The 21303-nt window shown below is 36.9% G+C and overlaps 1 protein-coding gene across 1 annotated transcript; it reads left to right on the forward strand.

Annotated features, from left to right (window-relative positions):
• The first annotated feature begins 1842 nt into the window (after positions 1 to 1842).
• LOC131597248 (uncharacterized) lies at positions 1843 to 2379 on the forward strand. Its single transcript, XM_058869955.1, has one exon. It carries the CDS (start codon positions 1843 to 1845, stop codon positions 2377 to 2379), a length of 537 nt encoding a protein of 178 aa, XP_058725938.1.
• The last annotated feature ends 18924 nt before the right edge of the window (positions 2380 to 21303 follow it).

The following is a 21303-nucleotide window of genomic DNA, read 5'->3' on the forward strand; positions in this document are numbered from 1 at the left end:
ACCTTATGCTTTATATTGTCTTATGCTTTATTTTTCATCTTTAGCATTCATTCTCATATGTTACTTGTATTTTCCTTTGTCCATTTGGACTTTTATTTTGTCCTTAAGACATTAACAATCAACTTGAACATTAAAATACTTAAGACTCTATTTGGACTATGGTTACTATCCACTGGCATTTTGGAGTTTTAGAACTTTTGGACTCAACATTAGGAGCCTTGTTACCTTTAGACTTCCGGACCTTGTGTTATCTTATTTGTTATGTTTGTCTGAAGTCCTTGGAGTTTACTCCAAGGCATGGGGAATTTTTCTGTGTGCAGGTGTTCCATTGATTAAACAATTGTGAGAGCTAATTTAATGCAAGTTCATCTGAGGCAAAACCAAGTTTCTTGAGGTTGTGCTTAAATGAGATTATTATCTTTGAGCTCTGGTTATTTTGTTCAAGTACTTTGCTTGCTATGTTGATTGAGTTAAATCTAAGAGAAGGGGATGCTTATATTGACTTTATGTCAAGTGTTGGCTTCTTGATTGGTTAGATTGTTCCTACCTTAATTTTTATTTTATGCTTTAGGATAGTCCCTTCATCTCTTGCCCCCTTCTTAAATTTTCAAAACTTTCTCCCCCATTTTCAAAATCTTCTTATGTTTGCAAACTTTTATATTCTCTTTTGATAAAACTTTCTTTCAAATCTTTTGCCCTTTATGGCTTCTCTTTTAAAATATTTTTCTAATGATTAGGCATGGGTAATCATCATGGTAAAGATGTAATCCCCTATCCCCTCAATATTGATTGATATAGTTGATTCTTTTTCAGTTGGAAAGAGTTAGTGGCTGTTAGTTGGAGATTTTGACTAATGATTATGTTCTTCGAAGATATAGGTCTCGAAGAAAGAATGGCTTTTGAATGGTTATTTTTAAGATTGTTATGTATCAGGATGATTTCTTAATCGAAGTTAAATATGAATGTTTACCTTCGAAGCCTAAGAATTGAAAAGACTTAGGATATTCTAGTATATTTTTGCAAAGACACGTTGCTGTGCGTCGAAGAGTGTTCGAGCAGGAAGATTTGAAATTCAAAAGGTTTCGTTTGAATCAAGGAGGACATGTGGAACCCCAGGAGTTCAAAGCGCATGCAAACGAGCAACGTGGCATCTCGCTAGAGTAGGACCGTTAGGGTCAAATTAGTATAAATAAGGGTCTTAGTGGTAGGATCTAAGGGTGTTCATTTTGTACAAATCACTCACAAATCACTCAAGTATCAAGCGTAATAGAAAGAGTTTTCGCTGAGAAATGTACGTGAAACACCTTTATCTTTTCAATATTTGTCTTTCTTTTAATAAGAACAAAGTCTTTTAAATTCCTTTATATTTCTTGTTGAGCCATTTATGTTTACAGTTTAAATTCCTTTACATTTCTTCTCGAACCATTTATATTTGCAGTTTAATAATTTCAATTTACTCTTTGCAATTTCTTTCATTGCATTGTATTTAGTTTTACTTTATAACTAGTCATAGATTAGGATCATTTCTTTAAAAGTCAAAAACTCAGAAAATATGAATTCAATCATCATAAAAGATAACTTTTCGACACATGTCCTAGGAACAATCTAGTCGATCCTGTGAGTAACCAAAGTATATTCATAGTTTGGAGGACTAGTGGTTGCTTACCGGAAATCACCATAAACAAATTGGCACACCCAGTGGGACCGTGTCAAAAGTTGTCATTTAAGTGTTTTTAGTTTGTCTTATAGGTTTTAGAGTACATTAAAACCTTGTATGAACCTTAGGAGTGATAAATCTACAAATAATTCAAAGCCAGTTCCTAAACGAAAATACAATAAAAAATGGTTAATTCGACCAGCGAGCATGGAGGGCAAGATCCCCCACAAGGGTCAGGTAGAGTTGCTGCAAATACAACGAATGTCTCGACTTCTATGACAGAATCACAGGCTATACCTACGTCGACAGGGTCTACGGCCGTAAGTAGTTCTCAGATCATGCTTGTGTCTACGTCGATGACAATGTCCACATGGACAATGCCTACAATTAGTTCGACCACAACCCCTCCCTTTGTCAGTACAACAGAAATCCCGTCAAGCACACAAGCCGCCCTTTTTTCGACGAATTTTACAAGCCAGGTGCCACCATTCACTCCCAGACCAACAGGATTTAAAGGTTTTCGACCTTTAAGGGAACAACCTTATGGAATGCCATCATCTTATATGATAGGTTTTCAGAGTGGTGCACCTACGTACACACAACCCGCTACGGCGACCTTTTCACCAAATGCAGGTTCGATTGGTCGAAGTGCACAAAATCAGGGTCCGTCGAACCAAATGCCTACATTGATTACCAACAATCAAGCAACGTTTAGGCAATAAATGGATGCAAGCAACCATGACATGGTAGGAGTCCTTGCTCGAGAAATGGGCACAATTTTTTCTCCCCTAATAACAAATCTTAATAGGACTAACCAAGATAATGTCCAATCATACCAACAATTTTCTGCACAAATGGGACGAATAGCATATTTCCTAGGAGCCCCTCAAACTTTTACTCGACGTAGGACCAACCAGGTTATAATCCCAGAGGAAGAACCAACTATAGATCAAATTCGACCACCTAGACAAAGGCCTGGCGAAAGAACAAGGGAAGGAACAACATGAAAGTCGACGCGGATCCCCTCAATGTCGCTGACACCAACTATGCTGAACCTGTTGATATCAACATGGTGGACGTGACTGAGGCAGATTCCAAGGAGTGGGAGAAAATTTTGATAGGAAAGCAGGCTATTGAAAGCCTAAGTAACAGTGTGATCTTCAACACTGAAGTTGGAGGTTTGTGCGAATCAAAGACTACTAAAGGTCTTTCGAAGAAAACAAGTAAGGCTACTGAGGACCTCAGGGCGAAGCTCCAGAAAATAAGGATTTCAGGATCTTCTCCAGCAGGAGTCAACATGGTGAATGTTGGACAACCCATGTCTGAGATCGAAGAAGTGGAAAGATGTCTGATAAGGGAGAAGGAGAAAGTGAATTATGGATATCCAAAGGCGAATGAGAGTCTGAAGGATTATCTCTGGAGATGCCATGAGAAGAATGCTGGATGAATGCTGATGTGTCCAAGATGCTCAATCATGCTGAATCGAAGGGTTCGAGAGAACTATGAAAGGGCCCAGCAGATCAGGACTCAAAGTCATTGGAGGCAGGAGACACAGTTGTTGAAGGTTTACCCAAGGCCTGGCGAAAGTCTCCTAAGTTTTCTGGTTCGCTGTCACAAGGCGAAATTTGAAATTATCATGTGTCCCAGGTGTGGGGCAATTTATGATAACCAATCCCAGTATTTATGTTTTCAATAACCGTGGGGCATCGAAAAGACCTGACAGCCCTCACCCAAAGGCCCGAAGGGTCACATTTAAGCTTCCAGCAGAAGTGCCCGTCGACAGATGGATTCAGGCTGGTGTAGGGAATAATACGTGGCAAAACTTCGATCAGGGCAGAAGAACAGCCATGGCATATCGGAGGCAATTTCAAACTTCCAATCGAGAGATGTACAGGCTCGAAAACTATAAGGGAAAGAATCCAATGTCAAGGTCTCAATGGAGGAGACATCAAAGGATGAAGAAAGTTGAAAAAGAGTCAAGGTCGATGGAAGTCGGAGAGCCCAGTAGTAGCAAAATTCCACTGCAGCCAGTAGGAGTAAGCAAACCTCCTGTTGGGCGTAAGTTGTTCGTTTTAGAAAAGGAAAAGATTGATGAAAAGGTGCAATCCAACCCAGCAAACGAAGATGACAGGATGACATGTGACTTCGATTATGATGGGGTCTCGTCTATAAACATGAACTGCAAAGTAGTGTCGGTTCTTCCACATGAGTATTATCAGGAGACTGAGGTCGAAGACTGTGAAGAGGTAGATGAGGAGGAAATGGCGAAACATAGGCCAACGTGTTACTATGTGTTGAACAACGCTGCAGTTGAGGAATAAAATGCTTTTTTCGAAAGGACTGATCAGGGAATGAAGAATCATTTGAAGCCTCTTTATATAAGAGCCAAGATCGAAAGTGCGGGTATCAATAAGGTCCTTGTTGATGGTGGAGCAGCGGTGAATTTAATGCCCCAATATATGCTAAAGCAGATTGGGATGTTCGACACAGATATAAAACCCCATAACATGGTCCTATCCAACAATGAAGGGAAAGTGGGGCATACTTTAGGAGTTATCCAGGTGAACCTTACTGTGGGTTCAGTAACTAGACCCACCATGTTCATGATATATAACCTATTGTTAGGTAGAGAATGGAGTCATGGAGTGGCTGTTGTGCCTTCAACAATGCACCAAAGACTAACGATTTAAAGGGGAGACGGGATAGTAAAAAACATAGAAGGAGACCAGAGTTATTACATGTCTAAAGTAAACCAAGTCAATAAAAAAATCTTCGACAAAAATTTGGCCAACATAGATCCATGCCAGGCTGCGGAAGATATATATTTTCCAAACAAGAATGCCCTGTATTATTTATCTCTTCACCCTAGTGGATTTCAATGGAATAGAGAGATAATGGGAGATTCCGAAGAAACAGATCATATCGAAGGATTACCTAGAACACGACCAACTGGCTGGGACGAAGATGTTGAATATGTCTGAGTCAACCTTTTTCGAGAAGATTTCGGCTTACATAGCCGGGAATAAAAGAAAAGCGGCTATAGAGGCCGAAATTACAAGCATGGCTGTCGAAGCCATAGGAGAGGAATCAAAAGTACCAGGCTCAATGGTGCACTTTATTCCAAAACCCCCCGACGTGAAAATTTCTGACGAACAAGTTTCAAGTGAACAAACGAGTCAAAGATTAGATGCCATTTACTGTAGATGTTTTTAAATTGGCTGCATTTTATGGTAAAACATTCCTGGATGTTTAATGTCTTGATTGATGTAATGACATGATTTATATGGTGTTATGCAAGCTGCATGTGTGTTAAGCTAATATAGGTTTTGTTATTGAATGTCATGACAGATGTCATGACATCCTTGTCTGATAGCAGGAGCTGTTATGTTTTATTGTTATGTTTCCTGATTTCTCTCAATCTACAATTTAGGAAACTTTTTATTGTGTGCTGAATATTTCGTCGAGTAGATTTCGCTGACAGCACATTCTGTAACAACCTTATGACGTGAAAATTAGGTTAACTTGGTTAACCCTAATTTGGTTCTTGGAAAGCCTGAGGCCCAAGAGCCGCATATAAGAAGACTGCAATCCTAATTTGGAACACATAGAGAAAGATTTGTTAATTGTGAAGAATCGTAGTTCTGTAGTTGTGTGTTTAGTCTCTTGTACTCCAAGCAATTGTCTTTTGCTGATTATATTGGAATAGGTTGTTTATGTACTTTGTCACTCTAAGCTTTTAAGCACGAGTGTGTGTCTCTTGATTGAAGCTTTTAAGCAAATCAAGGTATGTTTTTGAAGTGTGTCTTCTCTCTCATTTGTTTAATGTTTGTTTGTAATCACTGCTGTGATTGAGGGGGAGTGAGTGGAGATACTCAGGTCTAGGAATAGATTGGAATTGCATTGGATAGGTCTTAAGTGAGAAGTTGTAAACGGGGGAGTTTAACTTCGAATTAATTATGCTTATATTGGATTCCCTCCCTGGCTTGGTAGCCCTCAGTGTAACAACCCGAATTTTATTATTTGGCTAATTAAATTAAATAAGGATTTATTTACTTAATTTGGACGAAGTTTGATAATTAATTGGATCGTCGGTGTTATTGAAAAACATGTTTGGATTATTAAGTGAAATTGGAATTTATTCGGTTAATTGAAGAATTAACAAAGTGGAATATGTAGAGAAATAATATTAAATATAATATTATTATTAGAATTTATTTAATTGATATAAAGTCGGATTTAATTGGATTAATCAGAAAGTATTATTAAAGGTAATAATATTATTTGTTGGAGCATAATTATTTATTTGACTACTATATTTTATCAATTGGGCCTAATTAGTTAGGAAGTGGAATTATATGGGTTAAGCCCAATATGAATAATATAGTAAGGGTTGGAAGAGTAGATGTATCATAACTTTGTTCATTTGCAAAAGAAGAGGAGAAAGAAGACTAAGAGAAGAAGAAAGGGGAAGAACAACAAGGGGCAAACGTTAGGGTTTAAAGCACATTGAAGTGGTAAGGGGAGAATCCTTATTATTATGGGTTAGTATAATTGGGTCAATGGGTAGAAACATGTTTAAGTTGAAATCCCTAATTTTATGATTTTGAAATTGTTAGGTTTTGATGAATAATCTTTGAATTGTGATAATTGATTGTGTTTGGAATTGGTATATTGGTATATTATAGAGACCCAATTATAGTTTGAGAGAACAATTTGGAAATGATTTCTCCCTGAGAATGAATACAGTAGCGAGAAAAGAAAATTATGGGAATAGTGGCGTTGAAATGCACAAACTGGATATAGACTATGTCAATATTTAATTACTTAAATAGTATCTTTTAGCCACAAATATAACACTTAATTATTTATCCGAACAGTATATGTTCTATGTGCCAATATAATGATTCTATATAATCTATGTGCCAATATAGTGATTCTATATATATTCTACTGTGTTGGTGAATTGGTAGGATAATGTCATGTGCCAATATGTATCCAAATAGTATACCATGTGCAAATTCTAATACTTAATTATTTTGCTGTGATACACCAAATTCTAAGAGTTTAAGAAACTAGTACTACTAAGTATGATGAGGGATATGCCACGTGTCACTATGGGGTTAGTAAAATTGGAAATGCACCACTATAAATTGATAGTAACAGGAATAATAGTATATTGAATTATATAATAGTAACAGTTAGAAAACAAAATGAAATGCAAAACAGTCTCGTTTGATCGAAATAGTCGAATTAAACGGTATAATTAGTTGTCCGGAATTTAATGAAAATTTACGTGATAGCTAAGTTTAATTAGTAGATTAACATGGTGGTGTTAATTTGTTGAAAATGTGATATTTACGGACCGACCGAAATAGTGTGAATTTGAATATCTTTTATATTAAATATTGGTTTTAGAATAGAAAATGAATTAGAAACTTGGAACTAATGTAATATAATTATTAATTAGTTGACTTAATTAATAGTTGAATTAATTTCAATGAGTTCAATTGATTTGAATAAATTTGGGATTAGATCAATTATTCGATTGGTCGGTAAATTACGGTATTTTGAGGATTTGTCTGTAATTGTGTTTTGTCTTGAATATGTATGTTGAGAAATATCTACTTCCATGCCAATGATGTTGTGCTAATATTGATTCTATGTGAGTAGTTGGTTAATATTAATTCTAATGATTAATTGCTTGATGTTGAAAGTGTGTGTTCATGTATAATTGGCAAAATGAGAATTAAAATGAGATAGTGTGGTTACTAGTGTTAATTGGATTGTGTGAATCGTAATTGATTAATTGGCCTCTTGTATGTGAATGATGTGTGTGTTGTGAATGTTGTGTACAATTGGTGGATAATTCATAGGGTTGAATTATTGTGATATGCGGAAAGTTAAGATGGTAGAGATGATCTTAATTGCATATATTTGTGACATTGTACATACATTCATATCATAGTGTGCCTTGAAACACAGGTGGATTTGCTTTGAAACACAAGCGGACTTGGATTCTAGAGTGAATCGGAAGCCGTAAACTATATGTTTACAATTGGTGGACTTTGGTCTTGTCCGGATCGGAAGTGTGGCTTAGATTCTCGAGCTATGAATCGGAGGCAGGTGAAACTCATAATTTCACATTGGTACCACATGCATAGTGTCACATGTTTCATTGAGTCACATTAGAGTTATGTGATAGTTGATTATGTGCATTATGTTGTTATGATGTGTGCATGAATGTGATAATTGATTATGTACATTATGTTGTTGTGATAAGTGTACGAGTGAACAATTGATTATGTGCATTGATGTTGTGATGCTATGTGTATGAGTTTGGTAATTGATTATGTACACTTGGTGTTGTAGTGATAATTGTATTAGTTGATAATTGAGAATGGGTGATGTTTGAATACGTAATTGGTTAAATGCGAGAATATGTGATAATTATGGCTATGTGTATAATTGAGAATATAGTATTGAGATATTATACTCTTATACTTGGTGTATGCTTAATATATGTGAATTATGATTAGTATTAATTTCATGATTAGGAAGTGTAATGCATTCCTATAATTGTTGATTTAACCATTGTATCTCATTATACTTTCTTCATAATGGTTCGTATTCTCACCCTTCTGTTTTAATGTTGCCCTCGTTTGGCGACATGCAGGTTTGACGATTAGTAGCTGGCGTGTGATCTAGTCGGAGTTTCTTCCGAGTTGCTTGGTAATTAAGTAGCGAGTCAATGCTCTGGTCATGTAACACTGGGTAGCTTAGACGTTGAACTCATGTTCTATTTGTTTATGCATTTTGTTATAACTTGTGAACATGTTTAATTAGTTGCTTGTTGTTGAGAGGCCTTAAGCCAAATATTATGATTATGGTTATCTTATGAGTTGTTTATGGAGATATGATCATGGTATGGGACATGTATCATTTATATGAAACACATGAGTATTACTTTCCGCTGTGAATGCATATTCTGGATAAAATATGATTAATTGAGAAGTGTTATTTGAAATGACCAGGTGTATCATATATTGTAAGTAAATGCTGTCGGTTTTTAAAGGCTTTTAGTTTTTGAAAACATCGATGTGACGCCCTTTTGTTATATGCATGCTTATTCTCTGATTATATGCTTATTTATTTTGGGGTATAAAAGGGGTGTTACACTCAGAGTAAGTATTGTTGTATACTGAACTTGGTGAACAATTTGTTGTGTTCTTTACTATTTTTATGCACTTCTGTTTTAACATTTTGTTTTGTGTAATTGTGGATGTCACAACATCCAGTACGACATCGTATTTGAGTTACTAGAATTTTCAATTGGCATCAGAGCAGGCACCCTGCCTGTTTACATCTGGGTGAGATCTAGGAAGAACAAAGTTCTGGTACTATGGAGAAGGAAGAGCTAGCTTTGGGCAATTCCAAGGCACTAAATGCCTTGTTCAATGGAATTGACAAAAAAATATTCAGACTTGTGCAGCAATGTGATCTAGCTAAAGAAGTTTGGGATATTCTCAAAACAACTCATAAAGGCGCATCCAAGGTGAAGATGTCTAAACTTCAAATGCTTACCACCAAGTTTGAAAATCTCAAGATGAAAGAGGATGAAACCATTCATGAATTCTACATGAATGTCCTTGAGATTGCAAATAACTCAGGAGCCTTAGGAGAAAAAATGTCTGAAGAAAAACTAGTCAGAAAGATCCTCAGATCGCTTCCCAAGAGATTTGCTATGAAGGTGACTGCTATAGAAGAAGCTCAGAACATCAGCAACATGAAGCTGGATGAACTCATTGGTTCTCTACAAACCTTTGAGATAAGTACCTATGAGTCTGTTGAAAAGAAGAACAAGAGTATAGCTTTTGTTTCCAACACAGAAGATAATTCAAGAGAAAGTAATGGTGGAAGTGATGAAAATTTATCAGAAGCCATATCCATATTTGGAAAATAATTCAACAGGTTTATTGAAAGGGTTGATCAGAAGTCCAGACCCAATGTCAAGAACACTTCCAATGACATCAACAAGACCTATGATCCTAGCAGAAGATTCAAAGCTGAAGAGAAGCCCAATCAAGGAAAAGGGGTTCAGTGTCATGGATGTGAAGGATGTGGACACATTAGAGCTGGATGTCCTACCAAACTCAAAGAGCAAAAGAAAGGGATGTTTGTCACTTGGTCTGATGAAGACTCTGAGTCTGAAGAGGAAACTGCAAAACATGTCACAGTTCCAACGAGTATATATGTATCTGATGATGATTCCAGTGAAGACGAGCTAACCTTTGATGAACTTGCTGCCTCATACAAGAAGTTGTGTATCAAGAATGCTGAAGTCTGCAAACAAGTGGAGAAGCAAGAGATAATCATAAAGGAGCTAGAAACTGAGAAGAATAGACATCTTGCAACCATAGACTCTCTCAGTAGTGAAGTGAGCATGTTAAACTACAAGCTTGATCAAATGACTAAATCCTTCAGAATGCTGAATAATGGAACTGATACTCTAGAGGAAATTCTGGAGTCTGGACAAAGAGCAGGAGATATGTCTGGGGTAGGATTTATGGCTAAAGAGGAATTCACTTTTGGGATCAGGAGACCAAAACCTGAAGCTTGTGTGACAAACCAGATGTCAGCACCAGTGTCACAATATCAAGGAACAGAAGAAAGTGCCATACAAAGAAGAAATTCCAAAGATGGAGATGTCACCATTGTGGAAGATTTGGTCACAGAAATCCATTTTGTTTCAGACTGGTTGGTTATCCAAACCAAACTCATCAAGCCAAACCTAAATATAATACCCTTAACAGAAAGCAACAGTGGGTGGCCAAGAATGTTGCTCTAGTAGCACACACTTCTCTAAGAATGCCTGCCAAGGAAGATTGGTACCTTGACAGTGGTTACTCAAATCATATGACTGGAAGAAAGAACGTATCAGTAGATATTCAACTTGAGGGAACCAGTTTTGTGACTCTTGGTGATGGAGAAATAAGAGAAATCAAAGGTGTTGGCAAGACAGGAGGTCATGGTGTTCCTAATCTGAATAATGTCTTACTTGTTCAAGGACTGGCTGCAAATCTTATAAGCATCAGCCAACTATATGATGAAGGATTCTATGTCAGGTTCACTAAAGAAGAGTGTATTGTTACTAATGGAGAAAATTAATAAATCGTGAAGGGAGTCAGATCTAAGAATAATTGTTACCTATGGGAGCCTAAAAACTCCAAGTTTCCTTCTGCTTGTCCTGTGGCCAAAGAAAAAATTAAGCGCAATCATCAAGAAAGAACTATCAAACTAGAGGTTCCTGTTCCCAGAACAAAGAACCATATGGAAGAAGAGGATGAGTCTGATGATGAGTCTTATATTGAAGAACTCACCGTTAGTGAACTTGCTGCTGAATATTCTGAGATGTGTCTACTAAATGGAGAACTGAGCAAAAGACTGACAGTGTATAAAAATGCTTATGCCCTATTATAAGAAGAAAGAGTAGGTCTCATGATAAACATTGTTGATCTAGAGAGAAAACTACAAAACACAAGATCAAACAAGAAGACAACAATGGGAAGTACTCAAGACACAAATATCAGCAAGTCAATCATTCCTAACAAGAAGAAGAAAAAGAAGATCAATCAAGAGCCTCAACATCCGGAAAAACACACACCTGTCTCAACCAAGAGATGCCATCAATGTGGTAAGATAGGTCACTTGAGGTTCTCATGTCCTGAAACTCATACACCTACCAAAAGAAAGATCCCTCAACAAGAAAATCTGGCCAAGATAAAGCCACCTCAGCAGAAGTCATGTGTTGACGCTAAACACTCAAGTTGTGACAAAAATGAGGAGGAGGCTATAAAGAAAACAGGAAACTCTAGAAGAAGGAAACCTAGACAAGATGAGAGTCACAAAAAGGACAAGTGCATTCCTACTACAAGCAAGAACACGACAATAAAGTAGGATGTTGTAGAAGAAGGTGAGACTACTATCTCAGTAGAATATGAAAATGTCAAAACAGATGTCTTAACATCAAAATATGCTGAGAACTCAATTGTGAGTATTAAGACAAACGAAGTCTCTGGAATTGATGAATGCTCATCCGTCAATATCCAAAATGTTCTCCATAAGGAGATTACTATTCGGAACCAAATCCCAGAAGTTGTCAGAAGATCAAGGAAATCATCTACAACTTCCTGTAATGCTCACAACCTTCACCTAACAAAAACAATGATGAATGCCCTTAATGACATCTGGACTAGAGATATGAAAAGAGAAGTTTATTTGTTCAAGACGAGTACTGTATTGAACTTGGTCCCAAGGAAGCTATCTATTGGTCGTCAATTTCATCTAAGAGAGGAGCCACTAGAGATAGACCAAGCTTCAAGAATCTGGATGGAAAGAGCAAAGGCTTCACAAATCAACCTGAGAACTCAAGAAAGCAAGGAGAGCATGATCCTTCTTATCACAACTGAAGATGTGAATATGATGATAGGTATGATTCCTACAAAAAATTTAGACTGGTCTAAATTAAGTTGGATACACCAAGGTGTATCTAATCAGAATATCAAGAGGGATGTCATAACTATGCACTGCTACATCATTGGGCATCTCTACATCAAAGATTTTGTGGAGGTCAAACATATTACAATAAAGAAGTCAACCACTAATCTAGGTGTTATTAATGAGCTATATGTGAAAGTTTCCCCAGTTCACAAAAGGATTCTTCAGCTGCCATCCCTCTACAACAACTCTAGTGTGATCTCAAATTGCTCTTCTCCCACAGAATATGGTTTAAAACTCACTCACTTCATTGAGATGTCTCAACAATCTCCGTCCCTTTCATCCAAAGCAGGGTCTTATTTAAACATGCATACTGAGGTAACTAGTCCTAATAAGATCCTGAATGACGCACAGTTAAAAATGGTGCATATTTTGAAAACTGAGGACTTAACCAAGAAGACTAAAGATGATCCTAAAGATAGTGACAAGAATGTTCCTGACAATATCAATGACATTGACACTGAAGGTTGCAGTGTTGATGCTGATAAAGGAGATGGTGGTACTTGTACATCCAAAAAAGGTACTAAAGTTAACAACTTGCTTAATAAGGGCACTGAGAAAGAAGCTCTTGATGACTTGTGAAGCAAGTTAGGAGTCTGCATCTTTGAGGAACCATAAATTTTCAATAAAAAACAAAAAAAAGGGAGAAGACAGTTGTTTCCTTTGGCAACTTTTATGGCCAAACAGGGGGAGAAGTAGTAATGTCACCCCAGAACAACAAGTATGTGTGGTGTATGTGTGATCAACAATTCTGATATGCTTGTTTTGTGTTGATCTATTTGATTATGTGTAGTATAGAACTTTATTTCTGTTATTCTTGACAGCTGCTCATGTGGTATGGTAGTATATCTATGTTATGTGGTTAAATACTTGCTATAGAAGTAACAGTAGCTATGGGCGTTGTGTGCATACTGATGGTAGTAGTGGTGTATGTTGTTTGTGTGGTATGCTGTACTGTATTAGCTCTGATTGTGTATGGTTGTGTGCTTTCTGCTGCAAGTGGTTCTCTGATATGGTGTGACAGGTTGTTTTAGCCAAAAAATTGCCAAGGGGGAATATTGTAGATGTTTTTAAATTGGCTGCATTTTGTGGTAAAACATTCCTGGATGTTTAATGTCTTGACTGATGTCATGACATGATTTATATGGTGTTATGCAGGCTGCATATGTGTTAAGCTAATACAGGTTTTGTTAGTGAATGTCATGACCGATGTTATGACATCCTTGTCTGACAGCAGAAGCTGTTATGTTTTATTATTATGTTTCCTGATTTCTCTACATCTACAATTTAGGAAACTTTTTATTGTGTGCTGAATATTTTGTCTAGAAGATTTCGCTGACAACACATTTTGTAACAACCTGATGACGTGTAAATTATGTTAACTTGGATAACCCTAATTTGGTTCTTGGAAAGCCCAAGGCCCAAGAGTTGCATATAAGAAGACTGCAATCCTAACTTGGAAGGCAGAGAGAAAGATTTGTTAATTGTGAAGAACCGTAGTTTTGTAGCTGTGTGTTTAGTCTCTTGTACTCCATGCAATTGTCTTTTGATGATTGTATTGGAATAGGTTGTTTATGTACTTTGTCACTCTAAGCTTTTAAGCACGAGCGTGTGTCTCTTGATTGAAGCTTTTAAGCAGATCAAGGTGTGTTTTTGAAGTGTGTCTTCTCTCTCATTTGTTTAATGTTTGTTTATAATCACTGTTGTGATTGAGGGGGAGTGAGTGGAGATACTCAGGTCTAGGAATAGATTGGAATTACATTGGGTAGGTCTTAAGCGAGGAGTTGTAAACAGGGGAGTTTAACTCCGAATTAATTCTGCTTATATTGGATTCCCTCCCTAGCTTGGTAGCCCCCAGAGTAGGTATTATTGTATACCAAACTGGGTGAACAATTTGCCGTGTTCTCTACTATTTTTATGCACTTCTGTTTTAATGTTTTGTTTTGTGTAATTGTTGATGTCATAACATCCAGTACGACATCGCGTGTGAGTTACTAGAATTTTAATTTAAGACGAAAAACCTTTGGGATTCGAAAAAGATCCAATGGCATCAAGTGTAAAAATGTTGGCTCAAGACCCCCTCGAAGAAGTATATCTTGGAGACGGGAGTTTAAAGAGGGTCTGTTGCACCCTGATTTTTACCCTAAAATTCCATCTCATTTGCATCATCACATTGTTATTTGATTATTCTTTATGTTTACTAACCATTAATCAAAATTGCAAAAATATGTCTTTCTTCTTTTGTTTTTGTTAGACAGGAACTGAATCGAGAAAAAGGCGGGAGTTGCGAGATGATTCGACCTAGAGTCAGATGTTTTGAGACAATCTCGATTTAAGGTTTAAAGTTCCATTGTCTTCATTTTAATATCACCATTGTTAGAACACGATTTGTTCTGATCAATATTCTTGTTATCATCAAAACAATAATATTGATCAAAACAAATCTTGTTCTAACAATCTCCCCCTTTTTGATGATGACAAAAACATATATAATTGATATGAATTTGCAATCAGAATATCAAATGACAAAAGACAATTTCACAGATATAGCATAAGCATATAATCAGAGTGTGTGAATATGTCTCCCCCTGAGATTAACAATCTCCCCCTGAAATAAATACTAGAAGAATTTATAAATAAAAAACTTCCCTGAGTATTTTTCATTTCAGCAGAGACTTTCACTTCGCCTAGAACTTCAGAATATTCAGAGCTTCTGCTTCTTGCTTCCATAGGACAACTTCAGAGCTTTGAATTTCTTCTTAGATGTCATAGCATGCTTGATTGAATCAGAACATTCTTGAATGTATCAGAGCATCATCAGAGCATCTTTACATCCTGAAATGTTTCAGAACCATACTAGACAAAAAATATCAGAACATGAATGTATCAGAGCATTCTTGATAACTATCATGTATCAGAGCATTCTTAATGAATAACATTTATCAGAGCATATAAGATGAAGAAAATGTATCAGAGCATATTCTCAACCGAGAACATCAGAGCATTCTACGAATGACTATCAGAACATTCTTCTTCTTGCTTCTGATCTTGAAGCTTCACAGCACTAAGCTTGCTTCAATTTTTCAAGAGCATGCTTCTTTATAGAATTGCCTTTCCTCATGTATTTGCTTCTCATGTTGAGCTTTTTCAGAATATCTTCAATCCTGCAAAAAACTCTCAAAGACATAGAACTTGCAAATAATGTTAGGAATGTTGAGACTTAATCCCAGCAACTGATATAATAAATCAAATCAATTATCATGTTTCTCCCCTTTCTTGTCATAACATCAAAAAGCATATAAAAGATTCAGATGATAGAACGACATAATAAAGTGAAGAAGATAATATTTTATTGATTAACAAAATATATCAGAAGTATACAAGAGGAATAGAAGCAGATGTAAGAAACAGATGCAAGAAACAAGAAAACATCTAAGACCAAGACATACTATGACTAGCCTAGCTTAGAAGCTATGTTGGCCAGAAGGTTTTGAATCTCAGCAGTGCTTTCTGTCTGCGTCTTTATAAAAGATTTGAAATCATTGTGAGTTTCCTCATGCTTGTCCAGACGAGAATCAAGATCGGCTTGATTCTGTTGAAGAACCTTCATGGTGTTCATCAGAATAGAAGGTCCAGCAGAAGAAGCATCAAAGCTATTTTCCAAAAGAGGAGTCTCAGCAGCAGCATCGACCATGAGAACATCAGCTTGATTTTCCTTAAGAGGAGATTGCATAGCAGGATGATTCTCTACAGCTTGTTTCTCAGCATCAGCTTCTGCTTCAGAAGCATCTTCAGCATACACATGAGAAGGGATTTTAGAATCTTGGTTTTCTAGAGACAGAAGAATTGCAGCCAAGTTTCGAGGAGGTGTAGGAGCAGCAGGTTCTGAAGGATATTCAACTTCTGGATATACCATAGTTGGTGCCTTAGCAGAGGGATTCTCCCTTAACCAGTTGAATAAGAACTTAAAATCTCCAGTCAGAACGTGGAGAGAAGGCTTCCACACAACCATAGCAAGATGATGCTTCTCTTCAAGCTCGTCAACAAATTCCTTCTCTTCAGGAGATTTCCTGTTCCTGATGGGGCAGAAATAACAGTATTCATAATCCCTTAGGAACTCACAAGGGCCAGGAGCTTCTGCTTCACATTTCTTCTGAAGCTTTAGAAGGTCAAAATTGAACTCCTTTCTGAAAGCTCTCCAGAGACTCCTTGTAATAACATAATCCGTCCTGGGATTATGTGCAACCTTCAAGGCTTCTAGTCCTGTCTGTACCTTTTGTTTCAGAAATTCAAAACTTACACCAACATATAGTTCAGGGTTAGGGGTTTTGAATTGGGTGGAAGAGGAATCCGGGTACAGAATGAAGTAGGGTTCAGGTTCTCTATCAAGAGAAAGCAGTGATTCTGCCTCATCCTCAGATTCTAGGTTAACAAAGGCAGGGTCAGGTCGAGGTTTGGGGGTATAGTTACAGGCACGGAATAATTCTTGTAAAGAATCAGAATTGTGAGATTCTGATGCAGTGGGGTTGATGTGAACAGGTGAGGCAACAGGTTCATAGTTAGCATGAGGAGGAGGTTGAGAAAGAGGGATAGAAGTGTGAGGAGGAAAGAGGGTTTAAGGGGTAGAATATCTAGAATGGGTTCAGAATTAGGGTGGTCAGAAGCAAGATTGGTTTTGGGTGAAGGAGGAGGGGTGAGAACTTTGGTGGTTGAAGGTGATTTGGCTGAGGCTTTTTCTGGTTGAATTTCTGGTTGAGAGGGTTTTGGAACTTCCGTTGGTACAAATTTTGAACTAAAAAACGGAACAGAACCAGGTTCAGAAATAGACACACCTTTAGATTTCTTGTGAGGCCTTTCAGAATCAGATTCAATTTCTTTCCGCTTCTTCTTCTGAATCACCACCTTCTTCCCTTCAGAAATTTCCTTCTTCTTCTTTGCTTCTTCTGTATATACCTCTTCATGTTTCTCCTTTTCAGCTTCAGCAGCCTTTTTTTCTTCTTCTTCATATCTTTCTTTTTCTTCTTCTTCTCTACGTCCTTCTCATCATCCTTCTCATCATCCTTCTTCTTTCTTTTCTTTTCAATAATCTTTTCTTCTTTCTTATTCTCCTTTTCAACTATAGCTTCTGTTTTCTCTTCATCAGCATTCTCTTCACTTCTCTTCCCCTCACTGACAGAAGGAAAGTCTAGCTTTTTCTTGGTTCTTCTTTCTTTATGGGTAGCAACTTCTGGAAAGACTTCTATCTCACCATCCTTGGTAGACGGAAGCTTCTGCCTACTTGTCTCAACCTTAGTATCCACAGAACCATCTTGTTTGAGAATATTAAGGTAATGAACCTTAATATCTGGTTGTTCATTGAGAAAGAACAACTCAAACTAAGCAAGAACTGGACCTCTTTTGTTTCTAACATTTGGATCTGTTTTAGGAACAGGATCAACAACTTGAATTAGACCCATTTTCCTCAAAGTATGAGCATTCAAAATACTCCCAATGATTGTATAAGGATCCTTGACTATTCCAACATTTTCCAACTCTTCAACCATCTTGGTTTGAACCAGAAGATTGGTAATAATCCTCCTAAAAGGAATAACATTTCCTTTCTTCTTCGTTCTGTTCTCATCTCTTGAGTCCTTTACAGCATGCCACATGTGATTGAAAATTATGTAAGAGACATCCACCTTCTTCTTTGTACCAAGGTAGTACATGATGTATTGTTGATTGCTGTTGACGAAATCAGAAGAACTGGTTGATTTCCTGTGGTAAAAACAACCTAGAAGAATCTTTGTCCATATCTTGTATATGTTCTTCAGATCCTTCACTCTAGTTGATTTCTTTCCATCAGTAAAGATTTTAGTGTAGACTGCAATTTGTTCTTAGAGTTGCTTCAGTCTCTCCTTCAGCATTCATCAAATCAAACAACATTCTCAATGTGTTTTCAGTGATGGAAAATAATCTTCCATGAACAAACGATACAATTGCTTTAGGGATGACAAAAGCATGAACCAAAACTCCTTCACTAGGTCTGGATATACTGGTCCACAGAATTCAAGAAACAAAGACGACCATTTCTGAAAAACTAAGTTGTCTTTGATATGGATTTGATGTTCTTCCAGATTATCAACATCCACCATCAGTTCACATATAACCTCCAACTGATCCCGAGGAATAGAGCAAGTGATCATTGGAATGAGTTTTTGTTCTTGTTCTTGTTGTTGTTGTTGAGAAGAAGAACCAGCATTTGATGATGAAGAAGCAGCCATTGACACTTTTATGAGATTTATGGGTTTAGGGTTTTGGAAGAGAGCAAAGAGATTGCAGAAATGCATGCACAAGAGAGAGAATGAATGCGTGAAAAGAGAGAAAGATGTGACGAGGGCGGTTTAAATAGACACGGATTTGAAACAATATGTAATGAAATTCTGAGAATGAACAGTTACGAAATGCAGAAAATCAATGCATTTAATGTTGAGTGACGTTAGGGAAAAACATGATATTTGAAATGATTTGCACAGTTACCTAGGGCGGCGTCTCATCAACTGTACGCATGCTTGTCCCTTTAGAGTGAACACGTGTTCATCTTCTGGAATAGCTGGTGACAGCTGTTTTGCTTTAAAAGAGATTCTGAATCAACTTAGACATATGAAACGTTAGCAATAACAGAATCAGAATATCTAACTGACTAACAATCAGAACTTCTTATAAAAGAAAATAAATGATCATTTCAAATCTAGTCCATATATCAGAACTTCTCATCTTTTCATTCTGGGCATAAATCCATACTGATATTCTTCAGAATGAACTTAAACCTATCTTCAGCAAGGGGTTTTGTAAAGATATCAGCCCATTGATGGTCTGTATCAACAAAGTTTAAAGATAGAACACCCTTCTGAACATAGTCCCTAATGAAATGATGTTTAATCTCAATATGTTTAGCTTTGGAATGTAAGATTGGATTCTTAGATAAACATATAGCAGAAGTATTATCACAGAAGATAGGAATGTCACTCTCATATATCTGATAATCTTCTAGTTGACTCTTCATCGAGAGCATCTGTGTACTACATCCAGCAGCAGCAACATATTCTGCTTCTGATGTAGAGAGGGCAATGGTAGCTTGCTTCTTGCTGTACTAGGAGATCAGGTGACTTCCAAGAAATTAACAACTTCCAGAAGTACTTTTCCTTTCAATTCTATCTTCTGCATAATCAGCATCACAGAATCCTACTAAGTTGTATTCTTCAGATCTTCTGTAGACTAAACCAACATTAGTAGTACCTTTCAGATACCTCAGAATTCTCTTAACAGCTGTTAAGTGAGATTCTCTAGGATCCTATTGGAATCTTGCACACAGACAAACACTGAATAAAATATCAGGTCTAGAAGCAGTAAAATATAGAAGAGATCCAATCATACCTCTGTAGAGATTCTGATCTACCTTCTTACTTACCTCATCCTTACCTAGGACACACGTTAGATGCATAGGAGTTTTTGCTTCTTTGCTTTCTGAAAGATTAAAATTCTTTAGAAGTTCTTTCACGTACTTGGTTTGATGAACATATGTTCCATCAGAAGTTTGATTGATCTGGATCCCAAGGAAGTACTTGAGTTCTCCCATCATGCTCATTTCAAACTCAGCTTGCATAGACTTAGCAAACTCCTTTCCAAGTGTAGCATTAGAGGTTCCAAAGATAATATCATCAACATAAATTTGGCAAATTAAAATATCCTTTTTAATGGTTTTACAAAAGAGAGTAGTATCCACTTGTCCTCTAGTGAAACCATTATCCAGAAGGAAAGAACTTAATCTTTCATACCAAGCTCTAGGAGCTTGCTTCAGGCCATATAATGATTTCCTTAATTTGAAAACATGTTCAGGAGACTTAGAGTCTTCAAAACCAGGATGTTGGTGGACACATACTTCCTCATCTATATAACCATTTAAGAAGGCACTCTTAACATCCATCTGATACAGAGTGATGTTATGTTGAGTGGCAAAATAAATTAACAAGCGAATAGATTCTAAACTGGCCACTGGTGCAAAGGTTTCAGTATAGTCAATACCTTCTTGCTGACTATAGCCCTGAGCAACCAGTCTGGCTTTGTTTCTTACAACTTCTCCTTTTTCGCTTAGCTTGTTTCTGAAGACCCACTTGGTTCCAATGATGTTGAATCCTTTTGGTCTTGGAACAAGATCCCATATGTCATTCCTGGTAAACTGATTGAGTTTTTCTTGCATGGCAATTATCCAGTCAGCATCCCCCAGAGCTTGATCAACAAAAGTTGGCTCGATAAGAGATACTAGACCAATTTGACATTCTGCATTGTTCTTAAGGAATGATATGGTTCTGATAAGATCTTCTTTCTTCCCAAGGATAACATCTTCTGAGTGAGCAGAGTTGAGTCTAGAAGATCTTCTGATAGTTGACTCTTCATAAATTCTGAGATTCTCCAATGAAGCAGCAACTTGATCTTCTGACACTTTGCTTCTGGGTTCTTCAGCTTCTGAGTTAGCGATTTCAATATCTGCAAAATTCTCAAACTGCTTTGGCTTTTCAAGACCAAGCTTATCATCAAATTTGATATTGATTGATTCTTCAACAATCAATGTTTTAGTATTGTATACTCTGTAGCCTTTTGAGCATTCAGAATATCTAAGAAGGAAACACTTCTGTGCCTTAGAATCAAACTTACTCAGATGATCTTTAGTGTTCAGAATATAACATATACATCCAAAAGGATGAAAATAAGAAATGTTGGCCTTTCTGGTCTTCCACAATTCATAAGGAGTCTTATTAAGAATAGGTCTTATAGAGATTCTATTCTGAATATAACATGCATTATTTATTGCTTCTGCCCAGAAATGCTTAGCCATATTGGTCTCGTTGATCATGGTTCTGGCCATTTCTTGTAGAGTCCTATTCTTTCTCTTTACAACTCCATTTTGTTGTGGAGTTCTAGGGCAAGAGAAATCATGGGCAATACCATTTTCTTTGAAATAAATCTTAAAGAATCTATTCTTAAATTCTCCACCACGATCACTTTTGACCTTTGTGATTTTACACTCTTTCTCAAATTGGATCTGAGTGCAGAAG

This window comes from Vicia villosa, linkage group LG4, assembly GCF_029867415.1.
Source record: "Vicia villosa cultivar HV-30 ecotype Madison, WI linkage group LG4, Vvil1.0, whole genome shotgun sequence".
NCBI classification, from domain to species: domain Eukaryota; kingdom Viridiplantae; phylum Streptophyta; class Magnoliopsida; order Fabales; family Fabaceae; genus Vicia; species Vicia villosa.